This window comes from Physeter macrocephalus, chromosome 11 (assembly GCF_002837175.3).
Source record: "Physeter macrocephalus isolate SW-GA chromosome 11, ASM283717v5, whole genome shotgun sequence".
In the NCBI taxonomy this organism is placed as follows: Eukaryota; Metazoa; Chordata; class Mammalia; order Artiodactyla; family Physeteridae; genus Physeter; species Physeter macrocephalus.
Window position 1 is genome coordinate 155,908,975 of NC_041224.1, and position 17,727 is coordinate 155,926,701.

General features: G+C 43.2%; 1 protein-coding gene across 8 annotated transcripts in view; it reads left to right on the top strand.

Annotated features, from left to right (window-relative positions):
- Positions 1 to 17,727, top strand: part of TTLL5 (tubulin tyrosine ligase like 5) — a 332,702-nt gene that overhangs the window by 264,698 nt on the left and 50,277 nt on the right. For all 8 annotated transcript variants that reach the window (XM_028496210.2, XM_055088626.1, XM_028496209.2 and 5 more), the window contains one exon: positions 8,900 to 8,982. In XM_028496210.2, coding sequence (XP_028352011.1) covers positions 8,900 to 8,947 — 48 coding nt within the window. In that variant the 3' untranslated portion in view covers positions 8,948 to 8,982. The remainder of the gene's footprint in view (positions 1 to 8,899; positions 8,983 to 17,727) is intronic.

Consider the following 17,727-nt stretch of genomic DNA (forward strand, 5'->3'; position numbering starts at 1 on the left):
TCTGTTATTGATCCCTTCTAGAGAATTTTTAATTTCATTTATTGTGTTGTTCATCATTGTTTGTTTGCTCTTTAGTTCTTCTAGGTCCTTGTTAAACGTTTTTTGTATTTTCTCCATTCTATTTCCACGATTTTGGATCATCTTTACTATCATTATTCTGAATTCCTTTTCAGGTAGACTGCCTATTTCCTCTTCATTTATTAGGTCTGATGCGTTTTTACCTTGCTCCTTCATCTGCTGTGTTTTTTGTCTTCTCATTTTGCTTAACTTACTGTGTTTGGGGTCTCCTTTTCGCAGGCTGCAGGTTCGCAGTTCCCGTTGTTTTTAGTGTCTGTCCCTAGTGGCTAAGGTTTGTTCAGTGGGTTGTGTAGGCTTCCTGGTGGAGGAGACTAGTGCCTGTGCTCTGGTGGATGAGGCTGGATCTTGTCTTTCTGGTGGGCAGGTCGTCATCTGGTGGTGTGTTTTGGGGTGTCTGTGGCCTTATTATGATTTTAGGCAGCCTCTCTGGTAAAGGATGGGGCTGTGTTCCTGTCTTTCTAGTTGTTTGGCATAGGGTGTCCAGCACTGTAGCTTGCTGGTCATTGAGTGAAGCTGGGTGTTGGTTTTGAGATGGAGATCTCTGGGAGATTTTCGCTGTTTGATATTACATGGAGCTGGGAGGTCTCTTGTGGACCAGTGTCCTGAAGTTGGCTCTCCCACCTCAGAGACACAGCACTGACTCCTGGCTGGAGCACCAAGAGCCTTTCATCCACATGGATCAGAATAAAAGGGAGAAAAAATAGAAAGGAAGGAAGGGAGGGAGGGAGGGAGGGAGGAAGGAAGGAAAAAATAAAATAAAGTAAAATAAAATAAAGTTATTAAAATAAAAAATAATTACTAAGAAAAAAATTTTTTTAAGTAAAAAAAAAAAAAACGGACAGAACCCTAGGACAAATGGTGAAAGCAAAGCTATACAGACAAAATCTCACACAGAAGCATACACATATACACTCACAAAAAGAGGAAAAGGGGAAAAAATAACATATCTTGCTCCCAAAGTCCACCTCCTCGATTTGGGATGATTCGTTGTCTATTCAGGTATTCCACAGATGCAGGGTACATCAAGTTGATTGTGGAGCTTTAATCCACTGCTCCTGAGGCTGCTGGGAGAGAGTTCCCTTTCTCTCCTTTGTTCGCACTGCTCCCGGGGTTCAGCTTTGGATTTGGCCCTGCCTCTGCGTGTAGGTCGCCTGAGGGTGGCTGTTTTTCCGCTCAGACAGGATGGGGTTAAAGGAGCCGCTGATTAGGGGACTCTGGCTCACTCAGGCCGGGGGGAGGGAGGGCTATGGATCGGGCTCCTATCCTTTTTAAAATGCTGATTGTGTCCCCTAAATTGATTTTACAACCCCCTTATGAGTCACAACTCACAGGAAAACATTAATAGCCATGCACAGACTCCTGGGCCCAAAAGGGATAATATACATTCTTTTAAAGTATACATGGAATATTTATAAAACTTCAGCACATACTGTGTCACAAATGAAGGCTCCACCCGTTTCAAAACATCAATATCACGCTCTATAACTATAATAAATATACTTAATTTAGAAATAATAAGACAGTTTTTTTAAGGCCTGTGTGTTTGAAATTTTTTTAAATAGAGTATATAATATTCATTTGTTAAGGAGGTAGTCATAATGAAAATCATAAAACATTTAGAACTGAATGGCTATGAAAGAACGACATATCAAATTTGTGAGATAGCCAAAACTGTACTCGAAAGTAAACTTGTAATCTTAGATACATTTATTACAAAGACAGGAAGGATTGAAAATCAGTGCCTTAATCATTTAACTTGAAACGCTATAAAAGAAACAACACAGTAAATTAATAAAAATAAAATAATAAAAATATAGAAATCACTTAGAACAGCCTGGCACATGGGAGAACATGAGAGAATAGTGCCTCAACCAGTGTCTGGCACATGTTAGGTGTTCATTAAACACTTGGTGAAGGAATGAATGAAATTGACAGCAAACAATAGTGAGGCTTACCTCTGCAATGACTAATAAATAAGAAAAAGAGAAAGTCCCACATAAATAATATTAGGGATGAAAAGGAATGTAACAAGGGCTTCCTTGGTGGCGCAGTGGTTGAGAGTCCGCCTGCCGATGCAGGGGACGCGGGTTCGTGCCCCGGTCCGGGAAGATCCCACATGCCGCGGAGCGGCTGGGCCCGTGAGCTATGGCCGCTGGGCCTGCGCATCCGGAGCCTGTGCTCCGCAATGGGAGAAGCCACACCAGTGAGAGGCCCGTGTAACACCAAAAAAAAAAAAACAAAAAAACCAAAAAAAAGGAATGTAACAAGAAATATGATGGATTAGATAATGTGTAGTATGTTTATAAAATGAGTCCTGTGCACCACTACTGCACACAAGTTGACTTCACTAAGTGTTTCTTGAATTGGTTTTGGAACCAGACCCACATTAACAATGTTCTAATTGTTATTTGCTAAGGAGTAACCTGTTAGCTTCTGTTTGTGAAATGCATTTGTAATCCCTGGACAGGATTACACAAACACTTGTATGCATGTAGGTATGTTGTAAGGAAAATTATAAGATATTTAATCTGTGAGTAAATGTTCACTAAGAAAAGTCAAAGTCTTTTTTTTGGAATTCAGTTCTTTAACCTAACTTGCATCTTAGGACTTCCTCTGTCCTTTGAGAATTGAAAAGTGGTTGATTGTCACCGGTATTTTATAAAAATTATCAAGTTTGAGGGTTTTTCTTTTCAGGACTTTCGCAGATGCCACCGTGGGCACTTGCCACACCCTGACAAGATCAGCATTTCTCGCTCTACTCTTTCTGTAGAATCTTGAGCATTTTCTTTTTGTGGGTCCCTCCTTCTACAGAAGGGTCATCCCTGATGTGGTGACATGAATCCAAGATAGACTTTCACTAAACCAGTGAAATAGAAAACCAGTACCTCTGTGTTAGAGATGTGGAAAGCCTTGAAATATAGCACCAAACCACAGTCAACCTTGTGAAGTAATGAACAAAACATCTTAAAGAAAGAATATCACTTTCAGGAAAGCTTCCACTGATTAAAATAATGGCGGGGGGGTGGGGTGTGGGGAGGAAACCACAAATAAAGGAAATACAGACCCATGAAAAGACACATCACCCTTACCAGCAAAATGTATAATGGGGGTTTTACTCATTATAACCCTCCTTGGTAATGGCATGTTATATAGGCCTGCTGTATGGTGTGGTCTTGATGCCAGTGGAACTGCTAGCCAGCCATTTGATCAGCTTGTATTCCCTAAGTAGAGACTTGCACTACAAGAAGTCTTTCAAAATAACAAATGCAATATTTCTTAAAGACAATATTTCTACTTACAGAGATATGATTTGTTTGTAACATATTATTGAACAACTTCTTTGAAAGGCCCAGAAGAGCTGTTTCCCCTCAATGCCCATATCAGGATATTTCTTGGGCTGCAGGAAAATGGAAGAGGCAAGAGGAATAGAGAGAAATGGAGCAAGTGAATTGAATTCTGGGTTAGGAGGTATATATTTAATTTTTAAGGAAACCCTTTAGGTATTAGCTATGAACATGTCCCAAGGAAAGTTCCCGCCTTCATGGAGATGTCACTGTTAATGGAGTTCTTCTAATTCTTCATTGCCACTATATATGGCCACATATCTTATTTCAGTTTTTAAGTGGCTCCGTCAATCAGGAACGCTGGCCTTGAGCAGCTTTTGATAATTAGAGACAGTTCACCTGCAGAGAAGGGTCTGAACTAAGCCCAGTACCACAGCTGAGACTGTAGTAAGCCTCTAACACTCAACCTTTGACTACATCTCTTTTCTGTCTCCTAGAACTTGCACCATTTCCGAGAATAACAGTTAAGGAAAACTACAGGATCAGACAGTCATACCTAGCACTCTTCTTGGTTTGAACTCTAACTTTTGTGTGATATGAAGTTAACGGCACCTTTCTCGTCCCATCTTTTCAGTATTTCTCACCGCAAAACTCTTGAACTTTTTTTTTTTTAATTTATTTTGTCTGCTCCAGGTCCTAGTTGTGGCTTGCAGGCTCTTAGTTGTGGCATGTGGACTCTTAGCTGTGGCATGCGTGCGGGATCTAGTTCCCTGAGCAGGGATCGAACCCAGGCCCCCTGCATTGAGAGTGGGGAGTCTTACCCACTGGACCACCAGGGAAGTCCCTGCATACTTTTATAACTCATTTTTCTGAATTCATCTTTAGCCACCTCTTTGTATTCCATTGGTCCTGTGATCAGAACACCACAGGTACTGTAGCTGCATCCAACACACATTTAACTTTGCACATTCAGCTATTCAGAGAGAAAGAGAAAGTACAATTTTGATAGTGGCTGATTCTACTTGATATTCCCCTCAGGACAAGACGGGAGATGCATGCTTCTCTTATAGGAAGAGCATCCCGCTGTACTATGTGTAATTCTCATGCTTAAAGATGCATATTCTATATGACAAGCCAGCTGCTTCATTTGGTGCACAGTTGAAGAAACAGTGATTAATTCTGATGCTGGCAGGGAAAAAAGATGTGTATTAGCTTTATTAAGAGACAGCTTGTCAATCTCAAATGAGACCTCTCTTCCAAAGGGAGTTTAAGAGTAATTTTGACTGGTTTTGATTTCTGACTGGTAGGTTGCCAATAATTACCTTTTGACTTCAATAGCAAATTGCTGTTAAGTTGCAAGTTCTGAATATCTGTGGTTATTCTTCTACAGTTTAGCACCAATAATCCATACTGAATTAGAATCAATGAGTCATCCAACTTAATATTTTTTATGTAGATGGGCTTCTAGTGAATGCAAAGATTGTCAATATCCCTAAGTAAAAATAACAATACTAGTAATAGTTAATGTTTATTTAGCTCTTAATGTAATACCCAACACTGTACTAGGATGTGCTTTACATCCACCATCTTATTTAATCCTCAACAACCCTATGACGTAGGTCCTGTTATCTTAATGTTAAAGCCCAGTAACAGACTTAGAAACAACCAAGGGGGGGACTTCCCTGGTGGCGCAGTGGTTAAGAACCCGCCTGCCAGTGCAGGGGACACGGGATCAATCCCTGGTCCTGGAAGAACCCACATGCAGCAGAGCAACTAAGCCGTGCACCACAACTACTGAGCCTGCGCTCTAGAGCCCATGAGCCACAACTACGGAGCCTGCGTGCCACAACTACTGAAGCCCGCGTGCCTAGAGCCCGTGCTCCGCAACAAGAGAAGCCACCGCAATGAGAAGCCCACACACCACAAGGAAGAGTGGCCCCCGCTCGCCACAACTAGAGAAAGCCAGCGCACGGCACGGCAACAGACCCAACACAGCAAAAATAAATAAATAAATAATTTTTTTTAAAAAAAAGAAAGAAAAGAAACAACCAAGGGGACATATACATACCTTTCTATGTAAATATGTCGTAAAACACAAGTACTCTCAGGAAAGCAGCAAAGAATCATTGCAGAAGCAGATCAGCAAGTGCAAATTAACATACAGGCTCTAGACAAGCGATGTTTTAAAAGTTCTCATTTCAGAGTGGTTTGTCCAGAAGTTGGAACGTATTTTCCCAAGGAAATGATGTTATCACAGCAAAAGCATATTTACCCATGATGTGCCTAAAGTTGTAATAACATAAACCCAAACCATTTTGTGTACCAGTGTCTCTATGGAAAAATTTACTCTGAGTTTCCCCTCGGATGTCTGTGGACACGTTTCTCCTCCACTGGGGAGAAGGGGACCTCGTGCAAGAAACAGTAGGACTGTTCGAAATGTTCAAAGTCGGAATCATCAGTGGCTCCTGAGGCCTGTGGTGGGAGTTGCTGGAGGGAGGAGGACGGAAGAGTGAGTAGAACTGGGTACAAAGGGGACACAGGGGCAGGTGATCTTGGGTGAGGAACAGGAGGAAGCCTGTAAAGGTGAAGGGTGGGAGAGGAATTCCAGAGAGGAGAGGAGAAAGAAGTCACTAGCTCTAAACCCCCAGGGACTCTTCTCATGCCTCCAGAAGCTTTCTGTTCCCTGCCTGTATTTCTTCTACTGCCTCCAAAATTTCGCCTGCCTGCTTCCCGTTTTACTGCTAACACTAGGGCTTCCTCCATGACACTGAGATCAGCCCCATAAGTTTTCTTGACTTAGCTGCTCTTAACACGAGTGAATGGGCCTTTGGGTTTTTTAACTTTTATAAAGGAAAGAGCCCATCTTAGGCCCTCCAGAACTTTTCCTTTTTCACTTGGACCTGAAAGCACAAATATCGGCCTGCAGATGCTTTGGATGGTTTTTTGGAGTCCATAAGGGGCTTAAATAAATTGCATAAGCATTCCAGATGTAGCTCTCCGAGGCTGAGGCTTGGGAAAGGGGAAAAGCCCTCTGTTCCTTTCTCTCCTTTTTGCCTCTGTGGTTCCCCTGTCCTCAAAGCGAAAGTGGAAAGGAGTGGGCAGCGCCCAGATCGAGGCTCGCTAGAGTGGAAGGGCTGTAAGACTGTGATCCTTGCATCGCTGCTGGGGTGTGTTCTCAAGTGGCACATCTCCATCGGGGGTGTAGGGACCACCTGGGCACCTAAGCCTCTAGCAGCCTCTCCCAGCGCTTCCCATCCCACCTTCCTCTACTCACCAGTCAGTGTTTCCCTGACTTCTCTGGTGATATGAATCACCTGGGCACCTGGGGAGCTTAAAAAAAGCCTGAGTTCTCAAGGCCTATCCCAGACCACTGAATCAGAATCTGCAAGCGAAGGGCCTGGAAAGCTGTGTGATTGACAAGCGAGCCCAGGTGATTCTCGTCAGGGATGTTTGGCAAACACTGCCTGACTAACCACCCCACAGGCGCACACTTTGCTGGTCTTTAAAGGCTCCTACAACATTCTAAGCCCCTTTCTGCCTCAGAATCACTATATAGACATTTCTTCTCCGTGAAAAGCTCTTTCCTGTTCCCTGCTCTTGGCTAATGCCTGCTTCTCCTGACTTCATGACGTGCCTGAAGCACGATTTCCACAGAAAGGCCATCCTTGACCACTCTCCTCACCATGTACACAACTAATGGTTTTTATTTATTTAGTTAGTTAGTTAGTTAGTTAAAATTTCATTTATTTATTTATTTTAAATTTTTCATTCATTCATTCATTTATTTTTGGCCGCGCGGGGGCTATCTCTGGTTGCGGCGAGCGAGGGCTACTCTTCGTTGCGGTGCGCGGGCTTCTCATTGCGGTGGCTTCTCTTGTTGTGGAGCACGGGCTCTAGGCACGCCGGCTTCAGTAGTTGTGGCACTCAGGCTCAGTATTTGTGGCATGGGAGCCCTAGAGCGCAGGCTCAGTAGTTGTGGTGCACAGGCTTAGTTGCTCTGCGGCATGTGGGATCTTCCTGGACCAGGGCTCGAACCCGCCCTTGCGTTGGCAGGTGGATTCTTAACCACTGCGCCGCCAGGGAAGCCCTATTTATTTATTTTTGAAGAGGTTTTTTCTTTTGGCCGCACAGCGTGACTTGGGGGATCTCTGTTCCCTGACCAGGGAGGGATTGATCCTGGGCCTGGCGGTAAAAGCCTGAATCCTTACCACTAGGCCACCAGGGAGCTCCCTTCCTCCTCACCATCTAAATCAGGTTCCCTGTTTCATTCTCTCATAACACCTTGTGCTTTTTCTCCGTAGCATTTATCACACAGTTTGTATCTTATGGATTTGACAAATGCCTACCTCCTCACTAGCACCAAGCATAAGAATGCTTAATAAGTATTTTTTGCTTGAGTGAGTAAATGGAAAAATAGTGTTGGGCAAAGATACTAAAGGTTGGGTTGGATGCTGCTTACCAAATAAAGAACTGAGTATGAGAACTTGAATCTCCCAGGTAAAATTGTTACATGTCAGCTAAAGTCAAGGTAGATGGGCCCAACAAATAAGTGTATTAATGGGGCAGTGGGTGAGATTACTTCAAAAAATATTTATTAAGTACCTAGTATGTGCAAAATGCAACATGAGGAGCTATGGATACAACAGTGAATGAGACTGAAGCAGTCTCTGTCTTCATGGAGCGCACATTCTAGCAAGGATGACAGCTGTTAAGCAACCAGTTACACGGTCCTACAATTTTGGTAAATGCAGTGAAAGAAAGACAAAGCTGTAAGAGCCTATAACAGGGAGACCTGGCATGGTCTATAGGGTATCAGGCCAGTCATAGAATTTCTAAGACAAGTGGCTGGGGAACCTGTGCCTGAAGAATCTAATATACTCTGTCCTATCTCTTGTCAAAGGTGGCACGAGGGGAGGTGCCTCTGTATATGGCTTCTCAACCTCGGCACAGTTGACATCTTGGACCAGAATATTCTTTGTTTGGGGACACTTTCTAGTGCACTGTAGGAAAGGCTTAGCACCATTCCTGGCCTCTACCCACCGGATGCCATAGGCCCCGCAGTTGTGACAACCACAGATATCTCAACATCACCAAGTGTCCCCTGTGGGAGGGTGGGGGGAGAGAGCAAAATCTGCCCCCCTCCCTCCCCCCGTTGAGAATCACTGCTCTACGTGAAACTTCTTTTTTTTAATGTCTTTACTTATGATTTATCCAAGTCAATACCAGGAACTTAATTTATTCATTCAATAAGTATTTGTTGAATGCTTAGGCACTGGGGACACAGTAGTGATCAAAGCCCCTGCTTTCTTGAAGCTGTGTTTCAGTGGGGAGAGATGGACAATAAATTTTAAAATATGTAACATTTCAGAAGTAGGGGATAGGTTGGTCGTAGAAGTTCTTTCTGATAAGACGACATCTGACTTGAAAGAGGAAAGGGAGTCAGTGGCAGCACCAGAAGCAAGAGGCAGAGCCATTGCAGGGCTGTGGTTGACCTCACCTTTCTGTCTGCAGGTCTAACCAAGCTGCTTGTGTTTCAGAGGGTCTTCCACAGAAGGACAGCTGGACGGACTCCAGAGCAGCCTTAACTCCGCAGCCCTTGTGCCTGTCACCAGCTCCACAGGTCAGTTCCGGGTGGGACAGCGGGCAGGGTCTGGGCCAGCGAGTTCTCTCCTGCATCTGAAGAGAGCTCCAGCTCAGAGAATGAAGCATCCGGGCTTCTGGAGCACTGGCAAGTGGGCATTTTGTTAGTGTCTTCTTCCAAATGACAGCGACATTTTAGGATGAAATGGTTTTCCAGAACTAGTTTGGGGTAGGCGAAATTTCCCCGTCTGGTAGAATGTTATCAGATTTGCAGCATTTCGTAAAAAGCCTGTATTTGACGGGTGTTTTACTGTTTCTATGGTGTTTCCACATGTAGTATCTCACACTAAATCCTCACCACAACCCTGTGAGGTATAACTTTGTCACCTCCACGTGAGGAAACAGAAGCTCAGAAGGTCAAGGGGCCTGTGGGAGACGATCCATGCATGCAGAGCTGGAGCTGTGGTCTGATCTGCGTCCTGTCCTGCTAATGTCATAGTCTGTTGCCAGGTAGTTGCTGAGGGCCTCAAGCCTCTCAACATAGAAGTCAGGCAGCATTGGTCCAGGGATAGTTTTCTGTGAGTAATAATTCATAAAAATACACTAATAGGCAATCAGAAGATTGAAAGCAAATCCACTTGGATTCAACTCAACAAGTGTTTATTTTTGAGCACCTCCTGTGGAGAAAGTAACATGCTGGGCACTGGGGTGCGTAAAGGGTGAACTAGACAGTCCCTGCTGTGAGGGAACCTAGAGGCTCGGGGAGAGGGAGGTTGGCGGGAGCCTGCTGTGTGGGGTGGGGAGGGGTATCTGGCACTGGGGATGCAGAGAATAACAATAGACAGCCTTGGCTGAGTATCGCTGTGTGTCAGGCACACTTCTGAATGCTTTACATTTGTTCACAAAACATGCATATAACTAACACAGGAGCTGTAGTCCTCGTTTTATGGCTGAAGAAATAAAGGCACAGACAGATTATGAAACGTTATCTCAAATCTCACAGCTAGTGGATGGTGGAGCAGTATTTGAACCCAAGGGCCAACCTGGCCCCGGCTCTTTAGGGATTGGGGAGGACTTCCTAGAGGAAGAAGCATCTAAGCTGGGGTTTGACTGTAGACAGGTCAGCCGGGAGAGGGGAGGTGTGGGGTGGAAGGAGTTCCAGGAAGAGGGAACAATGTGGGCAAAGGCCAGTTGAGGGAAGGGGGCGGGTGGTAAAAAGGTGCTGCGTTCGGGGAGCCCTTGTGCTGAGGACTGGGGCCTGAGCCAGGAGTGGCAAGAGAATAGGCTGTAGAGGTAGCAAGGCCAGCCTATGAGCGGGGAGGGAACTTGTTCTTGAGAGCAGTAGGGAGCCATCGAGGAGCTTAAGGGCAGGGTGCAAGGGTGTGTGTGTGTGTGTGTGTGTGTGTGAGACGTAATACACCTTAAAATGATTTCAAGATCGCTAAGGAGCCTGGTTAGTTTGACTGTATTATGGGGATAATTCCATATATGTCATAGGCTTACTGTGAGGTTTAAAGGAAGCAGTATACAGAGCAAGGCTCTATAACTGCACCCAAGTCAGGTAATAATATGAAAAGAGTATAAAGATTTTGTTTTCCACTTAAACTCTTCGAACCTGAATTCAAGAAATATTTGATGGGTATATAAACCCCCCTTTCCCCAAAAAAAGAATTACTAGAACATGGTAGTTATTTTTAAGGAAGTTAAATTTCCACCTTGGAACTCTTATGGACTGAGAAGTGAGTGGCTAAGAGAACCATGGACTAGTTGGAAGGGTTTCCATGAGAGACAGCTTTTAGAGCCTCTGTAGCTCTTCAAATTTGCTGAGGCTGGAGAGGTTTACAAAACTTAGGAGATCCAGGAAACCTGCGTATTTCATTTGTGTGTCTAATTGATACATTAAGTATGGAATTGAACTCTTTGCATGCACTCTGGGTGAGGAAGTTGGAAATTTGAGGGACAGGTGGATCATACTTTCAGCATCTTGATCATGAATTAGTGTTTACCGACTGTTGACAGTACTTAGAAGTTTTTGTAACCGTTGTACTGAATTTGGTATCAGTATAAAACCACAGAGCAAGGAGAAGTTGTACTTCTCCCTGGCTTCTAATAGCTGTCTTTTCTCCCTGCTTCTACCTTAAGATAAGTGCATTATTCTTCTCACCTTGTTTAGGTAGCCTGCTGTTTACTGCTGTTGTCTCCAAATGACTCTGGGCCTCTAAAGTCCTTTGAATTTGTTCCTCTTCTGTAACCTTCCTGGTGTTCCTGATCCTTAAAGAAATGCTGGTGAACATGATGTAGAAAGGTTCAGGCATTTTCCATACTTCCCAATAAATGTTTTACCTTAGCAACATAATAATAACTAACCCTGTTAGAGTTATTTATAGAGCTAGTAAATAACTACCTGGCACTTCAGTGTTTTACCTACAAATTATCTTTTTCTTTATTACACATAGATTTAAAGGTGTTATTCTAGGGGTTTAGAAGCATGTCCTTTAACAGGGAGAAGGTTAGGTTGCTATTAAAAACATTTTTCTTTAAACCCACAAGAAGGAAGAACAACCCCTATAATAAGTCAAAACGTTTACACTTCTCTCTGAGAGCTGGGAAGTTTTGCGTGTATAGGAATCACTAAACTGACTATGAAAGATATTTAGCTCCTGTCTGGTCCGGTTAACTCAGTTATTGAGTCCGTGAATATAGCAAAAGTCTGCTTCCTGACCCCTTGACCCTTCCTTAAGTCTAGCCCAACCAGGCCTTCAAGCTGTGCGACCTCGTTCGTCAGGCAGTCTGAATGAGATAGTGGTTCATCCCAGGGCGCTGTTGAAAAGCAAGTCAGTCCTTTCCCGCTGATGGTGGCCTAGTGTCATTCTTATTACTATGAACGTTAAATGAGGTAGTGAATGTGAAAGCTCTTAGCAGAGTGCCTGGAATGCTCCATGAGTGTTAACTTTCCTTGACTTCCCTACCTCAGGCTATATATTCTGTGTTTGCTATAGAAGGGGAAGGTGTAGAGTCAGCAAATTTGGAAATTTGAGAAGGAAGCTGGAGTAAGGGCCTTTGGCTCAAAGCCAAAGCCATCGGCCTTCCTTCTTTATAACCATGGTGTTCTTCTTGAGGTCTGAAGTGGTGATGGTGAACTAAAATAGCAGAGAGCAACAGATTAGATAACTGGCATTTCTCTCATGCTGATTTGATGGTGTAAACTACCATTGTTGTAGGGCCTGAAGCCATACCAGCTGCCCTCATCCCAGCCGCTTAGCTTAACGCCTAAGCTTTTCCTGTCCTGGAGCCCAGCCTCCATATGCACTCCACCCAACTTTTTTTTTTTTATTTTTTTTGTAAGCTCTTGTAGATCTATAGTTGGAGGAAGGGACCATACCACCTTTTGAACACCAATGTTGGATTTCATTTACAAGGAGTGAGAAGCAGTGTCCCCCATTAAGCATTTATCATTTAGGACCCTGGTAAAATTCAGGGTAGCTTTATGCTCTTTGCATGGGGACAAGGTAGCAGGACATCAGTGTGCCTCTACCTGCCCACTTCGTTGTCTCTAAGTGAGACAAGAGAAAGGAACTTATTTTAATATAAAGTAAACCCAGTGGAGACCAAACCCTAAGGATCTAGAAATCACTTTGACTTACAAATGAAATTATTTGCCTGGCAGCTCTCAGCAGAGTGACCTATTTTCACTATCAGATTCTTGTTCTTTTCACATGCGTTGTATAGTTGTTGGAGATCCCAGGTGGATTTGGAGTATAATAAATTAATAATAAACTCTTGAGATGCTTGCCCTAGTGTCTTATACCCTTTATTGCTCCCCAAACGTTCTTCTCTCCCCAGAGTCAAAGGGACAAGAATTTGGGTCTACTACCCACTCTTATGCTGTTAGAAAGCAAGAGAGAGAGGATGGATTTGATGTTTGGCAGGAAATGGCGTGCCGGCATCGCGGAGAATGATGATCCCCTAAAGTCTAATTTTAGATTTGACCTCTTGTCCTTTCAGCCAAGATTAAATAAAGTGTTAAGTGGGGATTTTTTTTACATTTTTCAGGATCTTTGGACGCTCCCCAAGTTATTTTCGCCAGATCCAAACCCTTGCCCACACAATCTGGAGCCCTTGCTACACAGTTATAGGACAGAGAAAATCAAAGTCGATGAAGTCAGGGCCAATTTAAGGTAACAGTAAGAAATAAGAGCATTTTTTAAATTATAACTTGCTGACTTTACGCCACAGCAAGAGACTTAATAGCTGTCAAGAGAAGTGATAGTTTCTCAAAATGACAAGGAAATTGGCATTTTATAAAACCAAAGCTCAGAAGGACTCTCCAAATCTGTGGGTCAAACTACTGCTAGCTTGCTTCTATGTTGACCTACCAGTAGGTGGCACTGTGGCAGTAAGAAATTTCCTTACTATTATGGAGGCATTTGATGAACAGTATGGGGACATTCGGGCCAATCAGAGAAAGAAACTAAAGCCAAAATTGAGTTATTCACAGGTAAAATGTAACAGACTATACTGAAAAGCATGATATTTGAAGATCAAATTACAATAGCATCTAAAGAGAGTGAATATTTTTTATTAAAGATATTTATTATTAAAGAAGGCTTTTAGACTACCGTTGGATAGTTTGTGAACTGGACTTTCAGCTAATGGGAGACAGGCAGGGAACACATTTCTTAAAATTTTTTTGTGAGCTTGATTAAGCTTCTTTCTGAGTTACTTAATATAAGCATATACTATAATTGGCAGCAAAAGGAACTATAAACCCCATCCTACCACTCATCCAAAAAAAAGCTCCTACATTAAAGAAATGGCCTGACTTGATCATGTGAGGCTGTACCCACACTTCACCAGTGCTACCCCTAGTATTTTGTTCCCAGCTATCGCCTTCAAAACTTTCCAGAAAATTCAATGAAACTGCAAAGTTTTGATGATTTCTTTTCTCTTTGCTCTACCCTACACACTAAAGCATTAATGGCACACCTGCTATGAGCTTAATACTCTTCTTACCTCTAGGGGAATATTTATAAGCTTATTTGAGAAGCATTATTCATCACACTACCCCAGGAGAGCAAAGGAGGGAGGAAAATTATTTACCCACCACAGGATTCATTTACATTGGATCAGAAAGCTTCAAATATCTTTCCCCAGCCCATCTAAACTCTTTCCAAAAAGGAATGAGAAGAGAGAAGGGAACACCAAATCCATGGCTTGGTCATCTACCAAAAGGTACCAGAGAAACTGAAAACAACCAGAGTTCCATTGGTAATACTTAACCAATGGTCCTTTCATCCTGATACTAAGCAGCCTATCCAGTGATGTGTTCATCACTAATAACATATATTATAGAAAGCTAAAGCAAGAAGGTCAATATTTCCTTCAGGAGACTGGCAGCCAGAAGAATGAATATGACATCAAGCTCCAAACCAAACCAGCAGCCTGCCAAGAAGTACTAATGTCCATCCGTTTCCAGGACTGTGAGACTTGGACCTGCCTCAGTTGTAATATCACTTTTCTTGAACCTATTTCACTAGTATCCCTTACAATCCACCCAGAACATTACATGGCAAAATAGGATCATCAGCAAAAAAGCCTTGGGAAAGAGCCCATCTCTCAACACTTAAATCTGTGTTGCAAACACAGCCCCACTGAGCCTGAGCTGTGCATAAAGATGGGGGATGCTGTATTGAGGTGGTGAGACCATATCCCGAATGTGTGTGAACCCAGAGACAGTGGGTGCAGCATACTGCTGGGAGACTCCAGGGGCAGGCCTGGCAGATGGCAGATGGCAGTGGGCTGCCTCTCCTTGAGCAGGGGAGTTAGGTAGTTTGCAAAGTGAAGAGGCAGAACCCCAGAGTCCACAGCCCATCCCCCAGATGCATGCTTTATTTTTATTTAAATGCAGTGTAGACAGAATCACTGCTTTGGGCAGAGATCCCTTCATCCCGTACACAGTCATGAATGAATGTCATCACCAGCTGTGACAGTCCTAGAACCTCTTCAGGTGTGGGTTTAGAGAGGCAGTCGGGTTAAATTCAAGGATTTGACCTGTGTTTACCTAGCATGTTCTATATAAGACTGACAAAACATCAGTTTTTCTTATCAAAGAATGAGAGAGAGGTGCTGAAGGATATTGGGGACTCAAGACTATTTAAGACCCCCAATATGCTGCCCCAGGCAAGTGTCATATTTAAATATATGCATTATTCTGTGTCTTCTTGGCTTCTTTATTGTCAATTTGGCATCCGTTCATCACAGAGCCAATTATATTAACTGTATTTTCTGTATTCTTGATGCTTTGGCATTTGGGGACCTTACAGACTGCCCCTGCCAGGCGAGCTAATTCCTAAAGATAATAACAACTTGCCCACAAGCATGCCTTTCACACACAAACCAGCCAATCCCACATTTATATCCCCGACCACCTCCTTATCTAACTCTCACATGGCAAGTCAAAATTTCCCTTGCCCTAAATCACTCCAGGGCCAGGAGCCAGGCAACTAGAGACCACCCCTGTAGCCCAAAGCCCGCCAGAATTATTTAAACTAGCCAGTCTTAAGCTGTTTACCCTGCCCTGCCTAGCCTTTCCCAAGGAAACCCCAAATAAGGCTCTGGCCTAGACTTTCCCCTCACTCCTGTCTTCTGTCTCCCGAGCACGCTGGTGTTTGCCCCTGTGACCCTGCATGGCGTGTAGTGACCCCCTCTCTGGGATCTGGAAGTAAAATCAACTTCTTCCTGCCAGGCCTCGTTCTTACATTCTCCTTGGCCGTGCGGACCTTAGCACACCATACCCGACATGTACGTTCTTAGAACAGACATCAGCAGGAAGAATAACTTTGATATGTAGTGCAAGGAACCAGGAGAAAATCTGAATCAATTAGGTTTGTATCACCCAGTTCTAAGCAACTGGTCATAGTACTTACTTCATTATAGGCTGTATTGCACAAGTGATGTTTTAACAGTATGTGTTTTGCTAGTCTCAGTCTGGCTGCAGCCACACAAGAAGGATGTGGATCCCTCTACATGGCAAGATCGCCTGGCTGCCAGCCATTGAAATTTCATGCTTTCCTGTCCTGAGGCCTCTTTCATTTCATTTAGTAACTCTTTCTACATTCAGCAACAAAACTCAAACATAGCTGAACAACCTGGTTGGAAATGGGGGAGGAAACAGCCTGGATTTCAGTTTGTGGGGGAAAATGGTGGGTACTTCCAAGAACCCACCCAAAGGGGGTTCATTTGCCTTAAAGAAAACCAGGGAACTCTATTTCTGAAACAGATTAAGAAATGGACTACTGAGATAACATCTGAAAATTGATATTGTCTCTTGCTGAGCTGGCAAAGCCCCAAGAGAGGAGTGATGGTTCTTCAATTGTTAACAATTACTACTTTGTTACAGAGAGACAAGGGAAGTGCATTGGCTCCTTTCTCAACTTACATTTACGTTACAGAAGCACACATGCCTCCTGGAAAAAATGCCTGGCACCCGTGCATTGTTAGAGTTGTACCTACCACTGCATCTTGTAGCAGATTTATGCTGTCCTGTGTAATATCCATTCACTTTGAGTGGAAAAAGATCCTGTTTATTCTTGTAGTCCTGAACTGGGCAAGTAACCACTATAACGTTGCCTTACTCTGGGAGTCTTTATACTTAGCACTACAAGTTATCAATCTATACTCTGTGGTTATTCATCCCATGAACCCACACATCGTGCTTCTAGCTTCAATGAGATGCTTGTTATAGGGACATACCTTTGCTTTACCATCCTTGTATCCGTGGGACATAATTGCCCCTAAAAGTTCTAAAGAAAGAAAACAGCATGCTAAGCCATGCCTGTCTTTGGAAAAAGCAAGTTTTGCCCATGGAAAATATTTACAGCTCTGCTTGCCTGAACTGTAGAATTTGAACTGGGTCGCAAAGAGTGTAGGTAGGTAATGCAGGGCGTGGAGAAAGGTGACTTGCAGTATATTGCCCTGTCAGCACGATTGGCATTGGTATTTATTCTGTATTCTTTCAAGTTATGATCATAAGGCAAAAGCCTCAGATTCTCTTAAGTCCCCAGAATGAAGAGCATCACTAGTAAAACAACAGTCTCCTATAGTTCTTTGTTCTTGCCTTTTGGACATGCAAGGATGTCCATTTAGGGCTTCTGTAAGTATCCAGGAGCCCTCTTCTCTTGAAACCCAAACCCAGGATAACTAGTTATGTGATACCAGAGCGGAGTAGCTTGAATGTGTGGAATGTCCCTTTAGCTACGTCAATAAAACATAGCACGTATCCCCAGTATAAAATGGGGATATACCTGGGAAAGCCAACCTGGTTGTAAGAGGGTGTGAAGAGAAAAGTCAGCTGGTTAGAAGTTGCTGTTACTTGTTTGTCGGTTGGTTTTTGTTATTGGGTAGACGAATCACTCTGTTCTTTTATATCAGCTGGACTGAAAAGTGACTTTGAGGTTTTTTTCCCCCCTGCCATTCACTTCTAATTTGCTTCCCAGGGAAATTAAGACATGTGACAAGTCCAAAATGAAGATATTTTGGAATTTGACAAGCTATTTTTTAATTTCTTCATGGCTGAGCTGCAAATTTTAATAGATAATGATTTGTTTATAGTTACTCATCAGCCATTGCAATGTGCAATTTTTAGAAATGTGACTTCTCTCAGGCCTTCTATTTTATATTTACTCCTCCCTTCTACTGTTCTCCAGTGTAAGTCACCATCATGCATGGTACATATTCTTACCCTCCTCTTTTTTTTTTTTTTTTTTTTTGCGGTACGCAGGGCTCT